Raw genomic sequence first — 24,372 nt, forward strand, 5'->3', positions numbered from 1 at the left:
CCGCCTGCTGGCCAGTCAGCGTGCTAGTTGTCTCCTCGTGCAGGAAGTGAGTGGAGCGGTTGCGCCTGCGCAGAGGGAGGTGGTAAGCGGAGTGGAGGGCTTTGTTCCAAAATGGCGGAGCGCGGCTACAGCTTCTCCCTCACGACGTTCAGGTACTCGGAGGCAGAGGGCTGCGGGCCTAGGTGCCTGGCCCGCGGGCGAGGGGGAGGAGGGTGTGCAGCCTGCGCGGACCGGTGTTCGGGCGGCGGGGCAGGGCGGAGAGGGGACTTTGCAGAGTCATTGCGGGTTCGCGGAGCCGGGCCTGTGAGGGCCGGGGGGCGGCAGCGGCTGGACCGGGGCAGACGAGAGGGGCGTGGGCAGAACTCCGGGAATCGGGCGGCTTCGCCTTCGCCTGGGTGGGGCACACTGTTGCCGGGAGCCTTCGTGAGCCGAACGGCCGCTGGTGGGGATGTAGGTGGGGGCTGAGAGAAGAGCCCCGAGTCGCGCCTGATCCCTGACCTCGGGCCCGGATGTGGTCCCTGTTTGTCTTTCCTTTCGTTGCTGTAAGTCAGGAGTCAGTGTGGGGCCAGCCTGAAGTCTGTCACGTCCTGGTAGTGCCCTGTAGCGCGTGGTTGGTGGAACGGTTTAGCAAACCTGGGGTCCCCATGCACACGCTTCAGGCTGGGTAGTAATTCTGTAAGTCTGAGGTAATTGGAAATGCACGATGATACCTGAGCTATGGTATTTTGAGAGCTTGCTTCCGAATGAGTTTTGCAGATATTGGAATGAAAGAAGCCTTCAGATGAGCTTTAAGTAGTTTATTTCCTTTCCTGCTGCACTTTGCAGCCAACGCTCTCCTTGCACTTTGTGTTGTGCACTGCCTAGATGTGGGACGATTGCATGCACAGAATAAATATGCTATTGGGGTGGTATCTGTAAAAGTGTTGCTCTAATATGTACACTTAAGACTAATTCCGAGAAAAGGAAATTACATCCCATTCTTCTTTTTTTTTTTTTTTTGTTGAAAATATTGAGCTATCCGGAATTATATCATACATAGAAAAAGAGAAGCTGAATGTAAGGATCTTTGTGCTGCTTTTGCTGAAGTACCTGCTTAATCTCAGAGGAGAGTAATGTTGTGTAATTGCAAAGTGGGTTACTAAAGGCTTGTTGCAGTCAAGCAAATGAAGCAGTTCACAATCTAAGACTAGGAAAAGAATCTTAATAGATGAATACAGCCAAGCATGCCTGCTTTACTCAAGCAGGTTGAGTTTTTTATTAGCTCTTGGAAATAGTTTCCTAAGGGAGTTAGAAACTTCTTATACTGTACAGAAGCACAGCATTCTCACACAGAAGAGAATACACCTGCTTACACTTTCCCTCACTCATCTGTTTCTTGTACTGAGACTTGGTTATTTTAGTTCGTGATTAGTTTTAAAATGTTTTGCTAATGTTCTGTATATTTTAATTGCTGGCAAGGAAACTATTCTGGTTTGCTAGTATTTTGTAGGGGAGAAGCTAGAATTATTACCATGTCACCTTTATATGCTGTTTACCCAGTGTATAAATAACTGTATTAATTGATTATTGCTAACTTAGGTTTTTTTCTAACTCCTCTACACACTGAGTTACATAACTTACTGTTTTACTTCTGTGTCTGTTAAAACAGCAGTGTCTGAAATACAGCCCAGAAAATAGATGCCACTTGCAAAGTCACTTGTCCAGTGTGTGACCGGTTCTGTGCTGTCCTTTTCCCTGGGGATTGAGGGGTCCGTTCTTGATGCCCTCATGCTGGATGAGTTACTTTGTTGGCTTGACACCTGCTGCTCTGTTCTTATGGTTCTGTATCCATTACCAGAATGATCATTAAAACAAAATGCAGGAATACCTGGGGATGGAATGGGAGCTCTTTATATGTTGTGCCATTGACCTGATGTGTGCTTACCAGTTAAAAAGAGTACCTGTGTTTTGCTTGTACCTTTCCGCAGTGAACATCAGTGTCTTGAAGACTTTTGCAAACCACACATGTAATGCTATTTCAGTAGAAAGTCATGATGTGCTCTGAAGATTTTTCCCACTGAGTGGGAAACTCATTTAAAATGGTATAAAGTTGGAGAACGGACTTGCCCTCCTTCAACCTGCATTCCAGTTGCTGCTCCCTATCTGAGACACACACTAGCCTTCATCAGGGTTGTAGGCAGGTGCTGTGTGAGTATCCCAGTAGCACTGTGCAGCAGAGTGTTCTGTGCTGAACCAGTCCAGTTCTTTTAGAAGGTGTTATGAATCTTCAGAACTGTGGGCTTTGGGTTTGTTTTTTTAATTCTGATTAGAATATGCTGATGCTAGGCACAAAGAGGATTTAAAAAGCAAGTTAGCATCAGATTATTTTAGGAAAGATTTGAGCATATCAGAACTATGTTAGGCTTACTTTTGCATTTTCCTTTTTAGTCCTTCTGGAAAGCTTGTTCAGATTGAATATGCTTTGGCTGCAGTGGCTGCAGGAGCTCCATCGGTTGGGATTAAAGGTATGTTCAGAAAATAACTACTTCAGTGAAGGATACGGGATTCTGAGTATCATTTGGGAGAACTAAAATAGTTTGGACTCTGTATTGGGTTTTTCTTCTTCTTGGCATCTATTAAATATTTTGTTTTTCTTTCAGTGGCTTTTCACATGTTTTAGTGGGTTTAATATTTCCTGGGCTTTTTTCTGCAACTCAGTGATTATTTTTTTAATAAAGAAGGAAGCTCCGTGGTAGGAGAAGAAAATTGCTGAGTTGATTTTGGAGACGCTTAGCTGGTAGGAGTAGACATCTTTTTTTGAGTGTTCCTGTCTCTTAAGTAAATAACTCCAGCTGTGTGTCCATATATATTGAAATTACACCAAAAGTTACTTCAACTGCTCAATTATTATGTGCTTCAAAATCTTCATAATGGGATTATGGGAGATGTATGATTATTTACAATGAGAAACAATGTGTTGGGTGGGTTCATCAGAGTTTCTCTGTTTAATGTGATTGTAAACTTGAAGGGTTTCTTAGAAAGGGAGAAGCAAAATTCTTTACAGTCTGATAAACTGGTTCTGTGTTTTGACTGCTTTCCATAATTTTAGTTTAATATGGGGGAAAAAAAATCTTGTTCCTTTCCAGCGGCAAATGGAGTGGTGTTGGCAACTGAGAAGAAGCAGAAATCCATTCTTTATGATGAAAGGAGCGTCCACAAAGTAGAACCAATTACCAAACATATAGGTTTAGTATACAGCGGTATGGGTCCAGATTACAGGTATTAAAAAATTTTGTTTGGTCGCCATTTAGATGCATTTGCATGCAAGAATTGTAAGAAACAGATAGCAATTAGCTCTTTCTAAGTGTATGGCATAATATTATATTGTATTTCACTGTACAGGAAATTCACATCAAGATTTTCTTACTATATTCAATACCTTGGCAAGTAACCTTCTATCTAAAGAATGAGTAGGGAATGAAGAGCAGTGTAATTCAACCTTAATTTCAGCTTAAGTATTTCACAGACTAGTCAGCTGATAAAGATAACCCAGCACAGTCTATGTTTTCTTATGTTGGTGTTATGCCAGATGTATAACTCCTTAGCATCGTGTTTATTATGAGTTTTTAGTTCTAGTTGTGAAAACTAGTTGGAATTTCTTTGACACACCAATTTTGTCTTTGTTTTTAGAGTACTTGTGCACAGAGCTCGGAAGCTGGCCCAGCAATATTACTTGGTTTATCATGAGCCCATTCCAACAGCTCAGCTAGTACAGAGAATTGCCTCTGTGATGCAGGAGTACACGCAGTCTGGGTATGTAGTTTTCTGAATTCTGAGGCTGCTTAGAAAGATCATGTTTTTTAAACGTAAGGAATAACAGCTACCTGGTGATTCCATTTTTTCTGTCAAAAAGGCAGTTAGTTTTTCAATGGAGAATGCCCACCATGGAGAAGTGGCCAACGGGAGGAGTGCTAATGGGCAGCAGGAGAGATAGGGTCTGCATACCTTGCAAAAGAGCATGTCAGACAAGGCAGCATGCTTTTGTTTTTGTACTCTTGGTTGACTAATCGGTCCTGATCACAGCTCTGGACTGGTGGGAGGCATTTGGGGGAAGGTTAACACATCCAAAATGATTTAGTCACCTTTGGATTTCACTGAATGAATTTCACGTATTGACTGTGATTTTTTAGTCTGGTCATTTTTTTGCCTGTAGTGGTGTTCGTCCATTTGGTGTATCACTGCTAATATGTGGCTGGAATGAAGGGCGGCCCTATTTATTTCAGTCAGATCCATCTGTAAGTATCTTGGGTTTGTAAATTCTACTGCTTTGATAAAACATCTGAAGCTTTATATGTGCTCCTGAAGAAGGGTGCAGAGCTAGAACAAAAGATCCCTTAACATGACTTTAGAAGTCAGAATGAGCCATTTCAGTAGGTGCCTGGAGCAAGCCTGGATCATTCTGTGCCTGCCCGTTCCTGTACTGCTTGAGGGATGGCAGCTGTTTTTGAAGGGAGATCATCATCCCTTTTCACGCCCTCCCACCGAGTTGATAGTGTCAGCAAGAGTGGCATTTTGCAGCAGGTACCAGGAAAAAAAAAATTGACTGCTTATGAACAACTCAAATAGTTGTTCTCTAAACTGGATGGAAGTTAGGCCAAAATCTCTTCTATTGTGAAATGTAATGCATATGCTTTAGTGTTTAATGACAGTGGTTAATTTGAGTTTATTTGCTGTGTTTGCACTGCACTTCTGAAGAACTACCCTTTGATGCATATGTGAGTTGTAACGCCTTACGTGAAACAAAAAACATGGTCACTGTAGTGATCATTTATAACCTTCAGAAATTTTTATTACTACCTGATGCTCAGATGTAAAAAACAAAATGCAGATGCCTTGTGCAAGGCAACTTGACTGAGGCATAGAACTGCTGGTGGCCTTCATGCCAAAGGAGAGAACAGAAGTGATGGCTCAATATCCCGTTAGTAGCTAAGATAAATCAGATGGCTGATTTGCAACAAGTTGTTTACATTACTTAATCTTAAAAAAGAAGAGCATATGGCGTGAACCTCAGGAAAGATCTAACTGTGTTCACTGTCAAGGGCAAAACACTATTTCTGTTCAAGGAATCCCAAATCAAAACTATGCTAATGACTTACTAAATTTATCTTTCAAAGTAGCGGGAGGATGAAGATAGGTGGGGCCCTATACAAATGTTTTGTACGTTTTCACAGCATATGTTTCCATATCAAATTAGTCTGCATGTGATCCAAAATAGTCTCCTATATTCTCAGAGCATACAGTATTTTCATAATTGCTTCTGTGCTTTTTACCAAGTAATTGAATACGGAGTGGTTGACTAAGTTATACAAACCAGTTAAATAGACTGTTGCTTCTACAGGGAGCTTACTTCGCGTGGAAAGCAACAGCAATGGGAAAAAATTATGTCAATGGGAAAACATTCCTTGAGAAAAGGTAATGTATTTGATACTGGTCTGAAAGGCTACTGTCCGTCTTGTTCAGGTTCCATGTAAAACAGCCAGATAAAAAAATGCACGCTTCTAGATTATCAGAACAAAATTTTAAAATGCTTAAGATTGGATGCTTTCAGTTTACTTATTTACACATGCACAGGAAATTTGCTTTATTTGAACCCCAATTTCTGTGTTTATGGCAAATTATTTCAGTGCAATAAACATAATATTCAACATATTTACAGAAATATTGTTCTATATAGTGTCAGTAGGAAAAGTAGTGGAATGTTTTGGTTTGGGTTTGTTTTTGGGTTTGTTTTTGTTTGGTGGTTTTTTTTTCCACAAAGAATAACTTTGTTAATATCACAGTGCTTACAAATTATATCTGTATGAGAAATAGGAAGATTTTAGTAGTGTTTGGGTTTTTAGAGACTCCAGAATTGTTAGGATTTGGAAGGATCTTTGTCCCATGCTGAAATACATTAAATTCTGCTTACAGATATAATGAAGATTTGGAGCTCGAAGATGCCATTCATACAGCTATCTTAACACTAAAGGTTAGCAAAATATTTAAGACAAAAGTTTCTTACTGTTATGGTATCATTGATAGGATTCACTGAACTGTATTTTCTTTAATAGGAGAGCTTTGAAGGGCAAATGACAGAAGACAACATTGAAGTTGGCATCTGTAATGAAGCTGGTTTTAGGAGGCTCACTCCAACTGAGGTTAAGGACTACTTGGCTGCAATAGCCTAGTAGAAACCGAGCAAGACTGTGTGATTCACACAAAAGTATTTTTAATTTTGGCTACTTAAATGTTTTTGTTTGCAGTTTTTGCATACTTATTTCTACGTGGTTTGTCAGAGAGATTTTTTAAATATCATGGTGCAAGTGCAACAGTCCTAATATTGTAATACATGGAATCTTATTACAAGTAATCCTTTCCCTTGATACATGGAATCTTTGTACACAAAATACTGTACAAAATGTAAAGTTACAATGACAGCTTGAAAAAGGCTAAAGAATAAACTTTGAAGGACACTGTTTCGGGGGAAGGTGTCTGTGTGTCTTTTTAATCATAGCTTATTTATCTGCATAAGGCTGAGATTTCAGTATCTTTATTGTTGAGGAAGCAATCTTCCACGTATGTATCAGCCATGATGAGCTCATGTTAGGCCTTCTTTTAAAGAAATTAAATTTTGAGTGGGCTGGATAATTTTTTTCACTTTTGAATGTTGTTTAAATGTTAAGTTACTTCCAAAAATTGTTTTATCTGGTATAAAAAAATGATGTATTTTCACAAAGAGGCAGTGTCTTCCATTTCAGGTGTGAACGGTGATATACTTGACTTGAGCATCTTGGTTCTTGACCCTCTCGGTCTTTGTGTCTCAAGAATTTGTTTTCTATTACTTAGGTTATTTTCTTGGCCCTAGAAATTGCACTTTTTCAACCTTAAAATATTGTTAAAAATAATGGAAGTAATAACTTACCGAAAACTAAATGCCTTTATCTCCATCAATAAAAATCAACAGGATATACAAAGCAAAATGAGAATTTGTAATGTAATTACTTTATCGCTTGAATTGTGTTAAAGCATTTTCCAACTTGCAAGATAACTGTCAAAGTGCAGTAATTAAAAGAGTGCTTTAAATTACTTATGCGTCACAACTTCTACAGGTGCAGAACTAGATGCTTGAATATTTCTGCATGTGGTGGGTGTATGTTTCGACACATTTGTACATGTGTAGAATTGTTCGGGTTATGCAGGAACACAAAATTTACCGCAAAAGAAATAGGATAACTATATGTACTTTTTTTTCAGCAGAAATAATCTAGTCTGCAGCCATTTAATTTACTGTTCGCAGATATTTTTTTAAGCAGTCTGATTGTTCAAATGTTGATAGTGAACTGGGAGTGGTAGCTGGATCACTCTGCTCGTACGTGAGGTTAAGCACGGATGGGAGCAGCCAGACAGGTTACATGTTAGCCAGCCAGAGCTAATGGAGAAAGTGTGAAGTGTCCTTTCCAATGTCTGTCTTCTGATATTTTATGTTGTCATTAGGTAAATAAGAATTTCTGAAGCATGCCCTAAATGAAGTTTTATTTCCTAATGTCAGAAATAAAAGCTGTGTCCAAAAGGTTCATTAAGACTTATGCCAGATCACTTTTTGAATATTTTACTCTGAAAACTAATCCATGCTCTGGTTCTTCTTGGGAAAATGAACAACTGGAACTGAAACTGGAGACTTTGTATTGCTACATCTTCAATTTATTGACACATTTATTTATACACATTCAGTTTTTTAACACTACATAAATATTTAAAGTAGTTTTCTGTGTGAAAAAATGCAGACAGGTACTTCAGAACATGGTTAGTGTGAACTGCAGTAGGTTAGTTGCCTCCTCTACTAGAAACAGTTGATTAGCAAAGAACACCCTACGAAGGGTAGTTGAAACCAAAGCAAGTTTCAAATTCTTAGTCTCACTCCCAAGGTGATAACAATGGGACAAACAAAAAAATCCAAATGTTTTAGGGTTTTAGGGGTGTGGTTTGGTTTTGGTTGTTGTTTTGTTTTTTAACAATTGAACAACTTCCATATGTAGAATTTTATTAATTTCACAGGTGGTGAAGGGAAGTGAAAAAACAGTATCTTCCATCTTTTCCTGTGGGTTAATAATTTAAATGTAGTTGTGTGCATTGTACGGAAACTATTATGCTCTGAGTGAGGAAAGTGCTGTCCTTCAGATACCTGATAACTGGTATAAATGTTGAGGGTGGGGTTTTGCCCGCTCCCCCCACCCCATTAGGAGGACAGACAACCATTGTCACACAGGGTGTTTCTACTGAAGTGTATACTTCAAAAGTGGTGTTGGTTTTAATTCATGTTGTTATGTACCAATGTTGTGCGTTAGTGGCAACATCAAGTTAGTACATTTGTCAGATGTCCTGAATGTCAATTTATACCAGGTTGCCTCAGTCAGTGCTTTTAGGAATGTAAACTGTTAAATGGGTAAAATGTGCAATGTGCTTATTGCTGAACAGTGGCACCTTTTGAGAACAAGTAGAAGTGTGCCTTGAGAAAGATGAAGATGCTATCACGAGGCTATTGTAGAACCACACAATAGTGCATGGTCTCCTTTTATGACAAAAAGGTTGGTTTTAACTCCTTTGACAGCTCATTCCTCAGGCTGTCTCTCTGAGGCGTGATTTCATAGCCCCTGTCATTTCTGTGGTAATATTTAATTGCTCTATGCTTTGTGTGAAACAAGAAGGGTAGGTCTATATCACAGTCTGATGGTTGGTTGTCAGTTATTCATTTTGGTGAGCCACCAAGGTGGCAGTTGAGAAAGACGGTTTTTACACTGTTAAGAACTGAGTCCTAAAGCTCCCTGATTCACTGGAGCCCTACAGAGAATCAAAGTTCATGGGACTTGGTGTAATTTGGAAAGAGTGTGCATAATATTTTGAGCTTAGGCTTTATTTAGAGAATTAGTTTCTTAGTGGTAGGTGGATAGACCTTGATATTACACTGTTCTGCTGGGGAAGGTGGGGTGATTTGGAGTGTGGGGTTTTTTTTAAACTGCTTAATCCTACACTGAAGAAAATCATTGCCATACTTGGATGACTGCACATCTAGAATTAGTAACGAAATTTTATCTAGTATTTAAAGGGAAGCTTTAAACTGCAGGGAACTAATTTATATATTTTTCTATTCAAAATCCTTGGAATTTAAGGAACTAGTAATTTTGAGATGTATTTCTCAATAAAACCACTTCAGGAGTGAGAGATACTAGTGCAATGGAGTAGCAAATGATATAATGGTTGTGGTCATTTTCAAAAAGTGTAATTCATTTTTTTTTAGTTAAGATACTAGTATTTTCTATATTTTGTAAAACAACTCACTGCAAAAAGCATGGTCAAGGGTGAATAAAGTGGACAAGCATTGTTCATTTGTGAGAAACGCCAAATTAGAAGCTTTATTACTTAAGCTGACCATGAAGTATGACTTTGCTTCATTTATCTTGTTCCTAATGCAGTCATCTGAAAGAGACACTAGTTGCTTAAAGTAGGTGAGGTTCTTGATTTACATGTCCTGGAAGATGATCTGCTCTGAGGAACTTGGGATTGTGTGACACCTACGAGAACAGAGTAGTTCTGTGGGCTTTATTTAACTGGTAGGATCGGGATCAGAGAATGGTATCACCATTTCCTGAGGTTGTGACTTTAAGTAGGTTCCAATATGATAGAAGATACAGGTGCGTTAAGCCCCTTACAACTTGCTTTGGTTTACTATTGCTTTGCAGAATTTTGTGAAATGATTTGACAGCTATTTGCTGTAGGAACCAGCCATCAGGAGTGGGGGTAGAGGAGGAAAGTCTCTCCTGTGCTGTTTGGGAGTATTGCTGCAGCATGGAGGGAGGCTGGAGGCCAGGGAGATGCCGGCGGCTTGGAAGCAGTCATCAGCTCGGGGAGAGCAAGGGCAGTCGCCCCCATCTAGCACCAAATGGTTTAATAAGGCCCGCTTTTGTTATCTGAACTTCACGGGCCCGACATGCATCAAGCCATGGCTGCTTCTTCCCCGCTGAAGGTCAAGCCCAAGGCTGACTTGCCTCTGGCCTTTCAGTCCTACCGAAACGTCTTTGCTCCTTAATAAAGGCTTTTCGGAATTAAATACCTGCTTAGTTGCGGACGGTCGTGCCCCTGACTGCGGGCACGGCGGGGAGGGGAGCCCGGGTGGGGCGGTGCGGCGAGCCTGTCCCCGCCCGGCCGCCCCGGGGGAGGCGCTGGGCCGGGCCGGGCCGCCTACTGCCGCCGCCGGGGCCGACGCTGTTGCCGCCGGGCTGTGAGTATCGGCTGCGGGCGGTGGCACGGTGGAGGGGAGGGAGCAGGGCTCGGCAACGCCCGCAGAGGCGAGGCGGGCGCGGGTTTGTTGCGCCCCGGCGGTGACTGGGGGGCGAAGGGGGCAGGAGCCCGCGTCCCGCAGCCACCCGAGCCTCGCCGCCCACCCTGCCGGGGGAGGTGTACCAGATGGGGGCGAGGCAAGGGAGCGCCGCCGGGCTCCCCGGGGTCCGCCGGCGCTGCCGAGACGGGCCGGGGGCAAGCGCCGAGGGCACCCTGCCCTCACCCAAGATGGCGCCGCCACCCCCACCCCCCGCCGCCGCCGCCGCCGCCGCTCTGGCTCGATCGCGGAGCGGCGCGAAGGCGGGGCCGGGAGAGGCGGCCCGTTCCGCTGCTCCCCGCCCAGCGGAGATGCGGACCGCGAGAGTAAGGGAGGCCGGTGAAGCAGCGCCGGTGCGTGGCTGCCGAGGGGGGGCGGGCTGCGGCTGCGGGGCGGGCCCTGAGGGGCGCCCCAAATGGTGGGCGTGGGGACGGCCGTGGCCGCCGCGGCGGGCTAAGGCCGCGCTGGCTGGGGCGGGTCCGCCTCGGGGGGCGGCCTCCCGCGGCTCCTGCTAGCCGCAGACGTGCGTGTGAAGGGGTTTATTTTTTTTCCCCCACCTCGTTTCAAGGAGCAGCCCTGTGGTTGGTAACAAGGCCGCCTCGCAGTTGTGGTGCTGAAAAAGTAGTTGGGTTTGTGGGGTTACTTTCACTGAAAAACTGGAGGCAAGCTTCATCTTGAATAATTTTTATGTTTGTAGAAGATGAAGCTGCTGTGGGAAGAGGTGCCAAAGTAGTAAGTGAGGGTTTTTAGTCATTGCTTTGCATATAAGAGTAAACTTGTGGCAATGGGGAAGACTTTAGGGAGGAAAGAACTAATTTCCCTCTCCTCTGACCCTGAAGAAAGTCAGTAGGTCACGTTGGAAGACATTAGGCTTTTTGGTTGAGAAGAAGGGGGAGATTTTGGTCGTGTTGAGTATCAGCTGGGCCTGTAGCAGTTAATGCTGACTGAATTTGAACTTGTACATCATGCAAGGGTGATTTCAACCGCTTGAAGCCAAGCTCACAGCGTCACTGGCAGAGCCTGTTGTAGGACCCAGGCCATATCCTGTTGCTCATTTTCAGCTGAAGCTGCATTTGTCTTGCCCTTTAATACCAGTTTGATTCAACATGCAGCTTAGGTAAGAATTACAGGAGCGTCTGTTCATACTTGTAGTTGAGACACAAAATTAGTATATTTCACTATTCATAGTGGCTATTTACTGCCTGTCATAAAAATGATATTGTTTGCTGTGTATTGAATCCTAAGTTTTTCAAAGCCAGTACACATTCAGTTAAGTAATTCCTATCATCCTTTCCTCAGGGGGACATACTGAAGTAATGTGTATGCAAAGGGATAGACCTCCTGAGTGCAACACAGTAAATCTTTAGTAGAACTAGAAAACAGAGAGTTTTAGATCCACCTGGCTCTAGAATGATGAATTGTAGCCTGTCATGATGCTGTGTGATGTTGAACCTTTGCCAGGAGGTTATTTGAGGCTCATTCACAGAGTTGTGCAGTGGAAGCTGGGGAAGACAGAGCTGTGCTACCCATAATTGTAAAATGCAATGGGCATCCTCTATGTTGTGTTAAAATACTTGCTGGGAGGCAGACTTTGCTCTTTTTATGTATGCCTGTAAGCATGGTGGGTAGCTTTTATATTTTATTGGTGAGAGGGAGAGGCAAGATTTGCTTATGGCATTAACAAGATTTCTTAATTTTCCTCTGGGTAGTAACTTTAGCAAATGAGCTGTGATAGTTGAGATCTCTCTGAGTGACTAGCTCAATGAAGGGTTCACACGCCAGGGGAAAAACCACAAACTTGCAAGATGTGTGTGGAGGCTGGAATGCTGCTGTTCTCCCTTACTGAGAACTGACATCTTCTGAGGCTATGGTTTGGATCCCCAGAGGCGAAGGAAAGGAATTGATCTCTTCGATGAGATTTGTTCTGACGTTCCTGATGCTTGTGCTTTACAATACTGGTAGCTGTTGAGCTAAATCTACTGCAGAGCTCCAGTGTATACTGTTGCAAAGACCTCTTTTGACTGTCTTTATTCTTGGCCATGCAATAACAATCTTCTCTCTTGCTTTCACTTGATAGGAATAATGTTTCCAACATGTCTGTTCAGTCACTGCTGTCTGAAAGAATTGCTGTTGCCAAAGAATTGATCAAGAGAGCAGAAGCCCTTTCCAAGTCCCAGAAAAGAAGAATAGAAGGTGGGGCAAAACTATGTGGCAAACTGAAGGCTGAGCTAAACTTTTTACACAAGGTGGAGGCAGGGAAGGTTGCCATTAAAGAATCCCATCTGCAGAGTACAAACCTTACCCATCTCCAAGCTGTTATACAGTCAGCAGAGAACCTGGAGGACGTTGTCAGTGTCCTTCATGTCTTTGCTTATGAGGACAGGTTTGGAGACAAACAGACACTGGTGGTAGATGTTGTTGCAAACGGAGGTCACACATGGGTGAAGGCCATTGGTCGGAAGGCTGAGGCCCTGCATAACATCTGGCTGGGGAGAGGCCAGTATGGTGACAAAAGTGCCATTGAGCAGGCGGAGGATTTCCTGCAGGCAAGCCGTCAGCAGCCAGTGGAGTACAGCAATCCCCACATAATCTTTGCGTTCTTCAACAGCGTGTCCAGTCCTATGGCAGAGAGACTCAAGGAGATGGGAATATCTGTGCGAGGAGACATTGTTGCTGTGAACTCATTGGTGGAGCCATCTTTAGAAAACAGGCACCGTAGCACCAGTGAATCGGATGAAGAAGGCTCTGATCTCCTGCAGGTGACCAGAGTAGACCGGAAGAATTTATTGGCCAGCATTGCTTTTCCTACCCAGATCAAAGTAAATGTGTGTAATAGAGTTAACTTGGACATCACTACCTTAATAACCTATGTCTCTGCTCTGAGCTATGGTGGCTGCTACTTCGTCTTCAAAGAAAAAGTGCTAACAGAGCAAGCGGCTCAAGAAAGGAAGGAAAGAGTCCTGCCTCAGCTGGAGGAGTTCATGAAGGGGAAAGAGCTCTTTGCCTGTGAATCTGCTGTCAGAGATTTTCAGTCCATCTTGGAAACGCTGGGAGGACCTGGGGAAAAAGAGCGAGCTGCATTGCTTGTTAAAAGAATTAATGTGGTGCCAGATCAGCTGTCTGACCGTGCCTTAGGACTAGTGGCTAGTTCTAAAATCAACAGCCGTTCTCTAACCATTTTTGGGACAGGAGACGCTTTAAAAGCCATCACCATGACCGCAAATAGTGGTTTTGTGAGGGCAGCGGCTAACCAAGGTGTAAGGTTCAGTGTTTTTGTCCATCAGCCACGAGCATTGACAGAAAGTAAAGAATCTGTTGCCACACCTTTACCAAAGAGCTGCCCACCTGATAATGGACTATAAGTCATTTAATGAGTTAGTCACTGAAATATTGCAGGTGCTGTAGTGGAGGCATTTGGAGAAACAGAAGAATCATGACAATACATTTTAGGGTGTGTATCAGTGAAAACAGTAACTGTAGCGGCGGGAGGGCTCCTCAAGGGATTTGCAGTGTCTTTACTCAATCCTTGGGTATTTTTTGTTCAGCTGACCATTAATTTATTCACTAAGGTAAGAAGATTTCGGTGAAAATTGTTAACTGGCTTACAGTACATTAATTGTATCCATCCCTATTAAAAAGTTCAGTTGAAGCACAGTTGCTGTTGTGCCCTTGTTTTTGTCCTCTTCAAAGCGATTAAATTCAGCACCATAGATAGACTTCAGACATGACTTCTGTGGAACGTAAATCTTTCTTTGACCTATCCTATTCAACTGAATTCTCGGTTGATTCAGAGGTAACTTGTGTGGAGACCTATGCCTTTTGGGATGTATGCTGTTCTGTGAAGATGTGGCTAGTAGCCACGAACAGAAACCAACATAAGTCTTCCTTCTTTTCCTGAAAAAAAACTCTGTATTTATACCATGTTAGACTGAACTGGGCAACAGCTTTAAAATTCCGGGAAAAATTCCTTGAAATTGGAGTTTATTGGCACTAGTATGTTCTGACTCTTGGGCCAAACTGGACAGCCAGTGGTAGCAGGCCAAGGAGGCAAATCTGCTTCCCTTTTCTCTTTGCCTTTGCCCAAGTGCAAAGGCTTCCTGGGTGCAGAACTCATCTTGAGGCTTCACATAACAGAATACTCCTAAACTGAGCCTGCACCCAGGTAGCTTTTGATACTGCGAAGCTCTCTGAGGACTTGTGGTGCACTTGAATTTGGCTCTTGCTTGTGGGTTACCTGAAAAAATGCCTCACTGAGGTCCTTTAGTGTTGGTATGGTGGAGGAGGAGGAGGTTTGTGGGGTATGTTAACTGATAGTTTGCCCTATGGCAGAGAGAAGAATAAGCAACAATTTCTTCCCTTTTCCCAGGAGAGCTGCTGTTTTAGAAGTCTTTCTAATGTTTTCTCTATGCTGTAATGACAGCACATACTGTTTGGTATTAATTTGCATCAGGCTCCTAGTGGAAAATTTTTGAGATGCCAGAGTGAACCTCTTGGCCCTGAGCTACACATTTTATCAGGTCAGTGAAAGAGATACCCACTGAATATGTTACAGGCTGTTGTTCAACAAGATAGCATTATTATGCAGCTTATAGTTCAGGCAAATAACACTCCCTTGCCTTTTGCCGCTCCCCTACAGTACAAAGTAGCTGCAGTGCTGCCCTCAGCCATAGTCTACCTATTTCTATCTCCAGTACTCTGGAATACTCCAGAACTGATGTAAAGATACTGGCATGCCAGCAAAACCACTCTGCGTGTCTCTCCCAGCTGACTAAGCTTAACTCCAAGGAGCAAAAATGTGCTTTTTTTCTCTACGGCTCTAGCTCTGTTCTGTTCTTACTCTGCCTGTAGAGTGACCCATTAGGAGTCGTCACCAGTATCCACATGCTGCATATCTTTACCTGTAACTTTTAACAGTGCAGAGGATGGTCTGCTCTTCACCTGTCCCTGGTTTCTGCTGAAAGAAGGTACACGAAGCCTCCTACTGAATAATTTATGAGCAAACAACCTGGGAGAGGGGTTGTTTTTGTGTTCAACTCAGAGCTTTAAAAGCTGAGGTCCCAACAGACAACTTGCTATTTATCACTGATTAATCTGTTTTACAGTCTTACAGGATATACTTAAAGTGCATGGTAACCATTCCCTTATGCATGCTAATTCGTTATGGCCTTTTACGAACTAATCCTTTGTATTTAAGTTACTTTTGATTTGTTTGCAGCCTTCCGGTAGGGTTTTGATGAGGGTTTTGAATGAGTAAATGGGAGAGAGCTGCTACATTCCGCTTCTTGCTGTGACTCTAAGAAGTGGGTTTCCACCCTTTTCCTTGCCGTATCCCATTCAGTACTCTTGGATACCATCTTTGGCACCCTCTAAAGAGGGTTCTCCAAACCATAGATGAGAGGGCAGTGACCCGCATTCTTACAGAGAATGTGTTTCTCTCTACAGAGGAAGTAGGGAAAAGCAAGTAACCTCTGCATTTCCCACATTAGAAGTGGGTGAGCTCTGTTTGCTGTATTGCTTCACTCCTGCTGCTGCAGAGCTGACTTGTTTTGTAGTGATAGTTTTGTATGAACATTAAATGCAGCTCTGTTTAAAAGCCTCTGGGTCTGGAGCCATCGTGTGGTGATATTTTTCATTACCAGTCATTTTTGCCCAACACAGTATTTGTTACTCAATCCATTTTCTATCTGTTACCAATTTCTACCAATCATATGAACAGTATTTTAAGAATACGAAACTCTAGAAATTATCTGCATACCACTGTGCGACTTGAAGGGTTGTTTATTGTTATTTTGTGTCTTTTGTTGTATGGTGCAATAAAAAGCTCCAAATGTGGGTGTTCTGGTTTGGGGTTTTTTTAAAGCTATTTTTATTTTCAGTGGTTTTCTGGATTATTGGTCAAACATCAATGCAGTGCTGGCAAACTGTAAGAATTGCTTTATAAGATGAAACCTGGAACTAAATGCTGGCTTGGAACCAAAATGTGTTTGTAATATTTGGTGGCTTTTGTGTTGCCTTCCAAGATATTGGTGTTCGACAAATATAAACCAGTGTTCTGGTTTAGTGCATTTAGATAGCTTCTGTTTAATTTTACAAATAGGGGATTAAATGTTGGACTTCCCATATTTGAGACTTTACAAATGAGTAATTAGAAGATACCAAATTATGTTTGAAATTAAGTTGAAAAAAAAAAAAGGAAATCCAGGACTTTTCTTCCAATATCACACAACTGCTTTGTCTACACTACACCGGGCACTTGAGGATACAACAACGTCTCACTGCCGTAATGGAATTTGTTTGGTTATTTTTTTCTTTAAATTTTTCAGCATTAAGTGCCTTGGCAACTGTTTTGGAGAACCTTGTTCTTCTGGCACTTTCAACTTATTTTACATTATCTCTGTATGGTTCCATCGGCTCCGAGGAGAGCCAGCATCTCTGTTCTGTGCAGCACTCAGCCTGTTCTCTTCATTCCAGCAGCAAGAATACCAAACAAGGAATGCTGCGATTGATGCCAGGCCATAGGACAAACTTGGATATTATATGAGAAATAAATAGGTAAGTTAAGTTGTTAATACATTTGTTTCTAATTTGTCTGCCACAGTTTTGTCAAAAGCAAACTTGTTTTTGGACACAGGTTGTATGTTCTTCACTTGCTGCTGTTCTGGCTGACAAAATTTGCGGATAAATGACTTGTTTGTCATTGTACCTGCAAGCCATGAAATCGCTCAGAGGTGCACGATGCAACCACAGCTGTGTAAAAGTGTTATTCTTTGGTAGGTTAACAGGGTGAACAGTGGTTTGTGTATCAAATTGTCCCCTTTCTCTAATAAAATCTAAAGATGACTTAAAGTAGTCAGCTGAAGTCTTCTGGAGCCTGTCTGAATATACTTTCACAACCCAGTTCCTAGTTCCTGAAAACTGAGTGTAGGCTTGGTCACAACAGTAATCAATAAATAAATAAATAAATAAATAAATAAATAAATAAATAAAAGAAAACACAAGCAATAGTTGTTTGAAATAAGTTTGAGAGGAGACCTAAAAAAAATACCCTAAAATCTTTTATTGAAGTGGAGCAAGGAAAGGATTTACAATACTGACAAAGCATGTGGTTGCAATGACATCTTTATTTCAGGTTATTATGCAAGCAAAACAGCACAGGTCACCTGTTATGTAAGTTACCTGGTAAAGTAAGCAAGAATTAGACAGGGTTCTGGAACTGAAGGCTGTGGTTACAGTTTTCCTGCAAGCAGTAGCTTTAGGAACTGCTCTGCCATCCAGCTTGCTGCAGGCACCACATGTGTGTTCTTCTGTGGTAAAATCAACTCCGTAGGTACGTGTGGCGGTTGCTTTTCTATCAAGATTTAATGCTGCAGTTTATTCTAGAGTAAAAAGAAAGAGTGAATGTAAAGCTACTACACTGAGTGCCAGAACTGCTTGGAATTGCAACTTTGGGGCTTTGCAAATTGTTATGAACACCATGGAAATCAAGATTTTCCCTGCACAAGCTATTGTAAAGAACAAGCAAACAAAAAAAAACCCATACAAAAAACCTCCTCAAGCCTTAATTGTTCAGATCTTCCTGTCCATTTAAAAGATCCTCACTTATAATGTCTTACATAAGACTTTACTCTCTTAGAACAAATCATAGAATCATATAGAGTCATAGAATGCTGGAAGGCTGGAAGGCTGGAAAAGACCCTTAAGATCATCGAGTCCAACTGCTAACCTATCACTGCCAAAAAGAAAAACCCCAACCAATAAACCCTCAACCCCACAAAAAAACCAAACCAATGAAACTGAAAGGGGAAAAAAAAAAGAAAACCGAAAGGATTAACAACATTTGATAATGAAGCTGTGTCCCTATTCATTAATGAGGCTGCGTGCATGGTAAAGCAGCTCACTGTGGTAATAGAAATACGGATATACAGGGCACAGAAGTTTACACTTCAGTGTAGGTACCAAAATCCAGGGGCTAGAGGAGTCAGTAGCGTGAGTGCTTGATAGCATTTTTTTGCTGAGGTTAATCACATCCATTTACTGATGCATTTGAAGCCTCAACACTGCTCTGGTGGTAACAGTACTGAGGGTGATAGTTTACAGTGAGCTCAGGAAATTCTATTGTAGCGCTTCCTTGTTTTGTTGGTGGTAGTAATACTGACTAATTTCAGGGTTGCTCCATTTTCTGAAACCATGCTGGACATGATATTATGATTTCCAGTTTTCCTAGCACAGACATAGTCCTACATGCCATTGAAGTAAGTGAGAGAAACAAAGCAAAAACGTTTCAAAGGAAATGTTCTCAAGGCAAAACACTCTCAAAAAGTGAGGCAGCTGATGCGAACATGAGTGAAGGAATATCCAAGGTTAAGTCAGCATCAGACTATCTTGCTAGCCAGACTGGAAGCAGGGCAGGGATTGGTGAGGGTGGGGGAAAAGTAATTCTTCAGTGTATCCCCTTCTGTGTTCTGTGCCCTGCTGCAAGCTCTGAAGAAGATGATAGCTCTAAGGGACAAAGTGTAGAGCCTTCAAATGTAACACTGGTCAAGATGACCTCTTTGGGTGATGTATCGCACAACCCCCTTGCCAGTGAGAGGTCCGTATGAATGGGTGATGTGATAGTCCTTCTGCAAAGTGAAATGTCACTCAGGCAGACCACAGGCCTTCATAAAAATGAAACTCCACCATATTAAATCTGGTCTTGTTGTTTGGTCTCCCCCCCAAGAATGTGCATTATAAACTAGCATTAACTAAATCCACAAGAAAAACCTCTTTCATGGGGAGGGGATATCATAGAATCGTTAAGGTTGGAAAAGACCCTTAAGATCATCCAGTCCAACCGCTAACCTATCACTGTCAAGTCCACCACTAAACCATACCCTCAAGCACCACGTCTACCCTTCTTTTAAATACCTCCAGGGATGGAGACTCAACCACCTCTCCGGGCAGCCTGTTCCAATGTCTGACAACCCTTTCGGTGAAGAAGTTTTTCCTAATATCCAACCTAAACTTCCTCTGGCACAGCTTGAGGCCATTTCCTCTCATCCTATTGCTTGTTACTAGGGAGAAGAGACCGACCCCTGCCTCACTACAGCCTCCTTTCAGGTAGTTGTAGAGAGCGATAAGGTCTCCCCTCAGCCTCCTCCAGACTAAACAACCCCAGTCCCCTCAGCCGCTCCTCATAAGGCTTGTTCTCTAGACCCTTCACCAGCATCATTGCCCTTCCCTGGACATGCTCCAGCACCTCCATGCCCTTCTTGTAGTGAGGGGCCCAAAACCCAACACAGTACTCGAGGTGCGGCCTCACCAGTGCCGAGTACAGGGGCACAATCACCTCCCTGCTCCTGCTGGCCACGCTATTCCTGATACAAGCCAGGATGCCGTTGGCCTTCTTGGCCGCCTGAGCACACTGCCGGCTCATGTTCAGGTGGCTGTCAACCAACACCCCCAGGTCCTTTTCCTCCAGGCAGCTCTCCAGCTACTCCTCCCCAAGCCTGTAGTGTTGCATGGGGTTGTTGTGACCCAAGTGCAGGACCCGGCACTTGGCCTTGTTGAATCTCATACCATTGGCTCCGGCCCATCGATCCAGCCTGTGCAGGTCCCTCTGTAGGGCCTTCCTGCCCTCCAGCATATTGACACTTCCACCCAGCTTGGTGTCACCTGAAAAATTACTGAGGGTGCACTCAATCCCCTCATCCAGATCATCAATGAAGATATTGAAGAGGACCGGACCCAGCACTGAGCCCTGGGGAACACCACTCGTGACTCCTTGCTTCATATACAGCTGTAAAATGCACTCATCCATAATAACACAATTTGTCTTAAGGAGTCTCACCTTCCTCTCTATTACTAGCAATTTATTTATGTTTTTGGAAGGGAGAGAGGAGCAGAAGGAGGCTAGATCTCTGGCATGCCAAGTACCGCTTTTCCTTGTAGTCTATTGCTGGCAGGGTATTTTTTATGTCTTGCCTCATTAGTTCAGGAAAGGTAGGAGCACTGGAGTAACAGGACTGAGATAACAATAGCATGGACAATCAAAGAGAAAATGGCTCTTACCAGATATTTCAGTGGTTGACTCCTGGGTTGGTTCTTTGCTTGGCTCTGCACTCGGGTTAGGGGTAGATTCAGTACTTGGCTCTCCACTCAGCTCCCAAGTAGCCAGTTCACCTTCTGGCACTCCAGTGTTCCCAACTTGCTCTGTGCCTTCTTCCTGGTATGGGTCTCTGCTGTAGTCCAGGGGGAGCTCTGTGCGTGGTTGCATGCTGGGGTCTCTGCTTTGCTCCACACTCATTGGCTCAAGCACAGGGGTAACGGGGGTACCTACAAATAAAATGGAAGGAATTTACATGGAAAAGGAGAATGGTTTGTAAAGCCCAGTTACTTCTAGAGGTATCTAAACACGTACATAGTTGCATTTATGGATCAGAGAGCCCAAGTAGGAGCTTGAGGAAGGAAAAACCTCTGGGAATAAGTACACTCTGGAACATTAATCTTATTTCAAATTGACAAAGATTGATTTTCCATTTTCCAATATGTTTTTGACTCACCTTGTGCCTTTAGCGGATCAACCAGAATTAGAGACAGCAGTGCTGAAAGGATTGTCGTCTTTTTCAGCATGGTTACCTAGATGGCACGTTAAGCACGAGCTTTTGGAGCGAAACCTGAAGTACGTAGCAGACAGAAAGCCCATGGTATTTAAAGGCAAGCTCATACCCCTGTGCGCTTTGGCATCTTCGTGAAAATAACAGGTTGCAAAAACAACATCCAAATTACATTCTCAAAATGAATTTAGGACCTGTCAGGGACTGTAATCAGTCAGTTTCTGCCCCTTGCCACAGGCTGTGATAACCTTCACCACAAGGGGTAAAGGACATTAGGAGCAGAGAGGTGGGGCAGTGGTGGCCCCTGACTGCAGTAGCAATGATAGCGGTGTCGCAGTGTGCCTCTGGCAATGCTGGTTTCTCAGGGCAATTGATCCGGTTGGTTTTGAATAAGGATCTTCAAAAATCCTTTGATATGACACTTGACAAATTGAATGTGCCTCACGATAACAGGTGAAAAGTGAGGTGTGACTAAAAAATGTGCAGCTCGCTTTTGTCTTGTAAGGAAATAACAGTGTGAAAGAACTGATGTTTTAGTCAAGGCTGGGTGAGCATTCATTGGGAAGCCTTCCTTTTTCATTGTTGAAAACTTTTGTGTTTGTGCATGTGTGTATCCAGCCTGTGATATCTCAGGCGTTATCTCAGCCCCAGAGTGCTGCATTTGAAAGGTTTAGACAGAACCAGACAAATCTCCAGAGAAGAGCAAGCTCCTTTGTGTGGTTTAATCAGCAAAGCACAACGGTGGTTCCAGGGGCCATTCCTGATGCAGAAAAGATGCTCTGTTTGCCTGGATGCAGTTCCCCATGACCTTCCCCATCACCGCGCACCACTAACCAGGGATGTGGGTCATGGCAAGACACTCAGACGTTGTGGCAAATGTAACTGGGCTAGTTATGTTTCAGGATCTGCTGGGGGAGCAGTGGACTCAGGTCTGTGTGTTCAACTCTCTGTGATGCAGATAGAGAACTGTGGGCCTGGTTCTGTATATTACATTGGTATGAATGAGTGGCATAATTGCTATAACTAGCAATTCTGCAGTAATTGGCAGAATTAAGTTAATGTCAAATCAATGCAAAGAATTCAGAATCTGGTGCTCTCAGATTTTTTTTTCCCCATTTCCCTGATTTTAGTTGTTTAATATTGCATCAACTTAGTTTTTCAGCACAAGGTTTCTTTCAAGTTGCTTCTACCTCTAGGGTTTGCCTGAGGCATTATTCTTCTAATCAGTCTTTTTGTGGTGCAACAGAAGGATTTTTTGTTTTTTTTCCTTGAAGTGAAAAAGAAAAGCTGATGCCCATCAACACCTACAGATACATGGCTGCTGCAGCAGATTTCACCTGTGTTACTAGTTTTAGTTGAAGGTTCATGTGTAACATCTTTTTTTCAAATGCGAATGGAAGAATTTGTCATCGACTCACCTATAAGAAGTAGCAGCATGATGCACAGGTCAGAAATCTGCAGATAACTATCTGCAATGAGCAAGATTCTTCAGTATAGACTAAGAACTCTTGTTTCTCACTCTTGAATTTTTTTTTTAACATGCAGTTTTTTCGATAACGGGGTGGACCTGCTATTTGTGAAGTAAGAGCAAACAAACGTGCCACAGATTCTGTTACTCCTACTGTGTTACTCCTTATTACTGTGCAAGGAAAGAGGAGTTGTCATGTTACTCCCTCAGTGGATCTCAAATTTGTTTCTGAAGTATTTATCTTCCCTTCTCATGTGGCTCACTGAGCAGTGTTGCCCATCTTGCTCTTCCCAGATCTTTTCTGCTTTTTTCATTGTTACAGCTTCTAACAAATTGGGAGCAGTGAACGTAAGCATTTTAAGGCAGGGTTGGAGGTGAGTTGGTTGTCTGGAGACAAAGTTAGATTCACTGGTTTTCACTGCTGCCACGTGTCTTGCTAAGAGTTGTTGAGGAGAAATCTCAAAAAGTAGTAATTAAGGGATAAATTTTACGTAGGAGTTCTTACTGTTTGGGGTTTTGTGGGGGGTTTTGGTTGGTTGGTTTGGGTTTTTTGTTTTGTTTTGGCTTTTTTGTTTAGAATTTAGTACTGAGCCTGTCACCATTCAACATCTTGAGTTATCTGAAAGTAAATACAATTAACGTTGCTGAAAGAATCAACAAATGAGATTCCTGAAGAATAAATAATGGTGAGGACAGAGGTGTGTTACAGGTTTATTACATTTAGCTAAATTTTCTTCAATAGACCCCAGCCAAGAAGGCAAGTTACGTGTACAGGATAAAGGAATAAAAGCCATACTTAAGCTGCATCCTGGAAAACAGTCTTTTCCAAATGTTTCCTTCCCCAAATTCTAAAAAGTGGCCCTCAGTCCAAATAATAACACCCATTACAGAATATAACCAAGTTAGAGTAAAGAAATAAACCATAAATATTTATTGCTGGGAAAAAATCCCTCCCTGTGAAGGCAGAAATCTTTCCAGATGCCCAATCTGTTTATTTTATCAAAAAGACTTATACAGGAGTGACTTATGCTTTGTAGCTTTGGGGGGGGGGGGGGGGGGGGGGGGGGGGAAGAAAATGCTAGGTCCTAAAGCATTCATTAATGGCATGGATAGAGGCATAACCAGAGACCGTGGCTTGATGCCAAAACAAAATTAATGATTTAGGTACTAATCACTGGACTTTCTATAAGGGATCTGAGTGGTATTTAAAAACCTGATGGATTAAACCCTAGGTATGATTATCCAGTGGTTCCTCTTAGCCTTGTGGTCTCTTGAGTCTCAACTGGCCGGATTATGTACTGATATTGTACAGTGTATTGCTCCTAAGGAGGAGCAAATACGACTTCAATACTATGGAGATGGATCACCACCTTACTCTGTGGGGTGGTGGAAGGTGTTTGGTCTCACTGTTAAAATGCAGAAGGTTGCAGCATACCAGCACATTTGCACAAGCTGTTCATGCACTACGTTTGGCTCACTCATGTGCAGAAGGTGGAAAACTCTGCAAGTATCTGCAGAGCATCTTTAGTCAGGAGAATAAAAGTGAACTCTGCCTTAACTGAATTTAAGTTTTGAAGGTTACCTGATAGAAACCTGACAGTGACTGAAACTGTTTGTTAATCCCTGGAGCAGGATAGGTTGTGATGATACTGTCGTATACCATCTCTGTGGACGGACCACTTCACTCATTCTTTGTACCCATTCGGTCCAGGTGCCTTGATTGAGACTGAGACTGGCACCTGGAACTCCAGTAGGTGTGAGACAAGAAATTCTTCCTTCTTATACTTCTGTGCCTGTGCAATGGCTGGAAGTGAAAACTTATTTTGCATTTTAACAATCCAGTGTAAGTATTCCAAAGGTGTGCTGTGCAGGCAGGCACAGTGCTAAGAGGTTTTGACAGCAAGTAATGGTAACTGGAG

The 24,372-nt window shown here is 42.8% G+C and overlaps 2 protein-coding genes across 4 annotated transcripts; both read left to right on the forward strand.

The window, feature by feature from the left end:
* The first annotated feature begins 23 nt into the window (after nucleotides 1–23).
* PSMA2 (proteasome 20S subunit alpha 2) lies at nucleotides 24–6,501 on the forward strand. Its single transcript, XM_064443850.1, has 8 exons — nucleotides 24–152; nucleotides 2,428–2,504; nucleotides 3,126–3,258; nucleotides 3,670–3,792; nucleotides 4,193–4,274; nucleotides 5,378–5,451; nucleotides 5,950–6,007; nucleotides 6,090–6,501. Exons 1-8 carry the CDS (start codon nucleotides 112–114, stop codon nucleotides 6,204–6,206), a joined length of 705 nt encoding a protein of 234 aa, XP_064299920.1. The 5' UTR covers nucleotides 24–111; the 3' UTR covers nucleotides 6,207–6,501.
* Nucleotides 6,502–10,175: 3,674 nt separating this feature from the next.
* On the forward strand, nucleotides 10,176–14,044 carry C2H7orf25 (chromosome 2 C7orf25 homolog). Of its 3 annotated transcripts, none has more exons than XM_064443849.1 (2): nucleotides 10,176–10,294; nucleotides 12,468–14,044. In XM_064443849.1, the coding sequence occupies exon 2, from the start codon at nucleotides 12,484–12,486 to the stop codon at nucleotides 13,750–13,752; it is 1,269 nt and encodes a 422-aa protein (XP_064299919.1). In that variant the 5' UTR covers nucleotides 10,176–10,294; nucleotides 12,468–12,483; the 3' UTR covers nucleotides 13,753–14,044. The 3 variants fall into 3 exon arrangements, with proteins under 3 accessions (XP_064299919.1, XP_064299918.1, XP_064299917.1); XM_064443848.1 differs by lacking the exon at nucleotides 10,176–10,294 and adding an exon at nucleotides 10,587–10,716; XM_064443847.1 differs by lacking the exon at nucleotides 10,176–10,294 and adding an exon at nucleotides 10,607–10,743.
* Nucleotides 14,045–24,372: the final 10,328 nt, after the last annotated feature.

Source organism: Phalacrocorax carbo, chromosome 2 (genome assembly GCF_963921805.1).
Source record: "Phalacrocorax carbo chromosome 2, bPhaCar2.1, whole genome shotgun sequence".
Lineage (NCBI taxonomy): Eukaryota > Metazoa > Chordata > Aves > Suliformes > Phalacrocoracidae > Phalacrocorax > Phalacrocorax carbo.

Bases quoted from the DNA above. Each gene is read 5' to 3' on its own strand.
- C2H7orf25 (XM_064443849.1), top strand. From the start codon at position 12,484: ATGTCTGTTCAGTCACTGCTGTCTGAAAGAATTGCTGTTGCCAAAGAA.
- PSMA2 (XM_064443850.1), top strand. From the start codon at position 112: ATGGCGGAGCGCGGCTACAGCTTCTCCCTCACGACGTTCAG. The intron at 2,505-3,125 runs GTATGTTCAGAA...GTTCCTTTCCAG, and splicing joins TCCATCGGTTGGGATTAAAG to CGGCAAATGGAGTGGTGTTG. The intron at 3,259-3,669 runs GTATTAAAAAAT...CTTTGTTTTTAG, and splicing joins GGTATGGGTCCAGATTACAG to AGTACTTGTGCACAGAGCTC.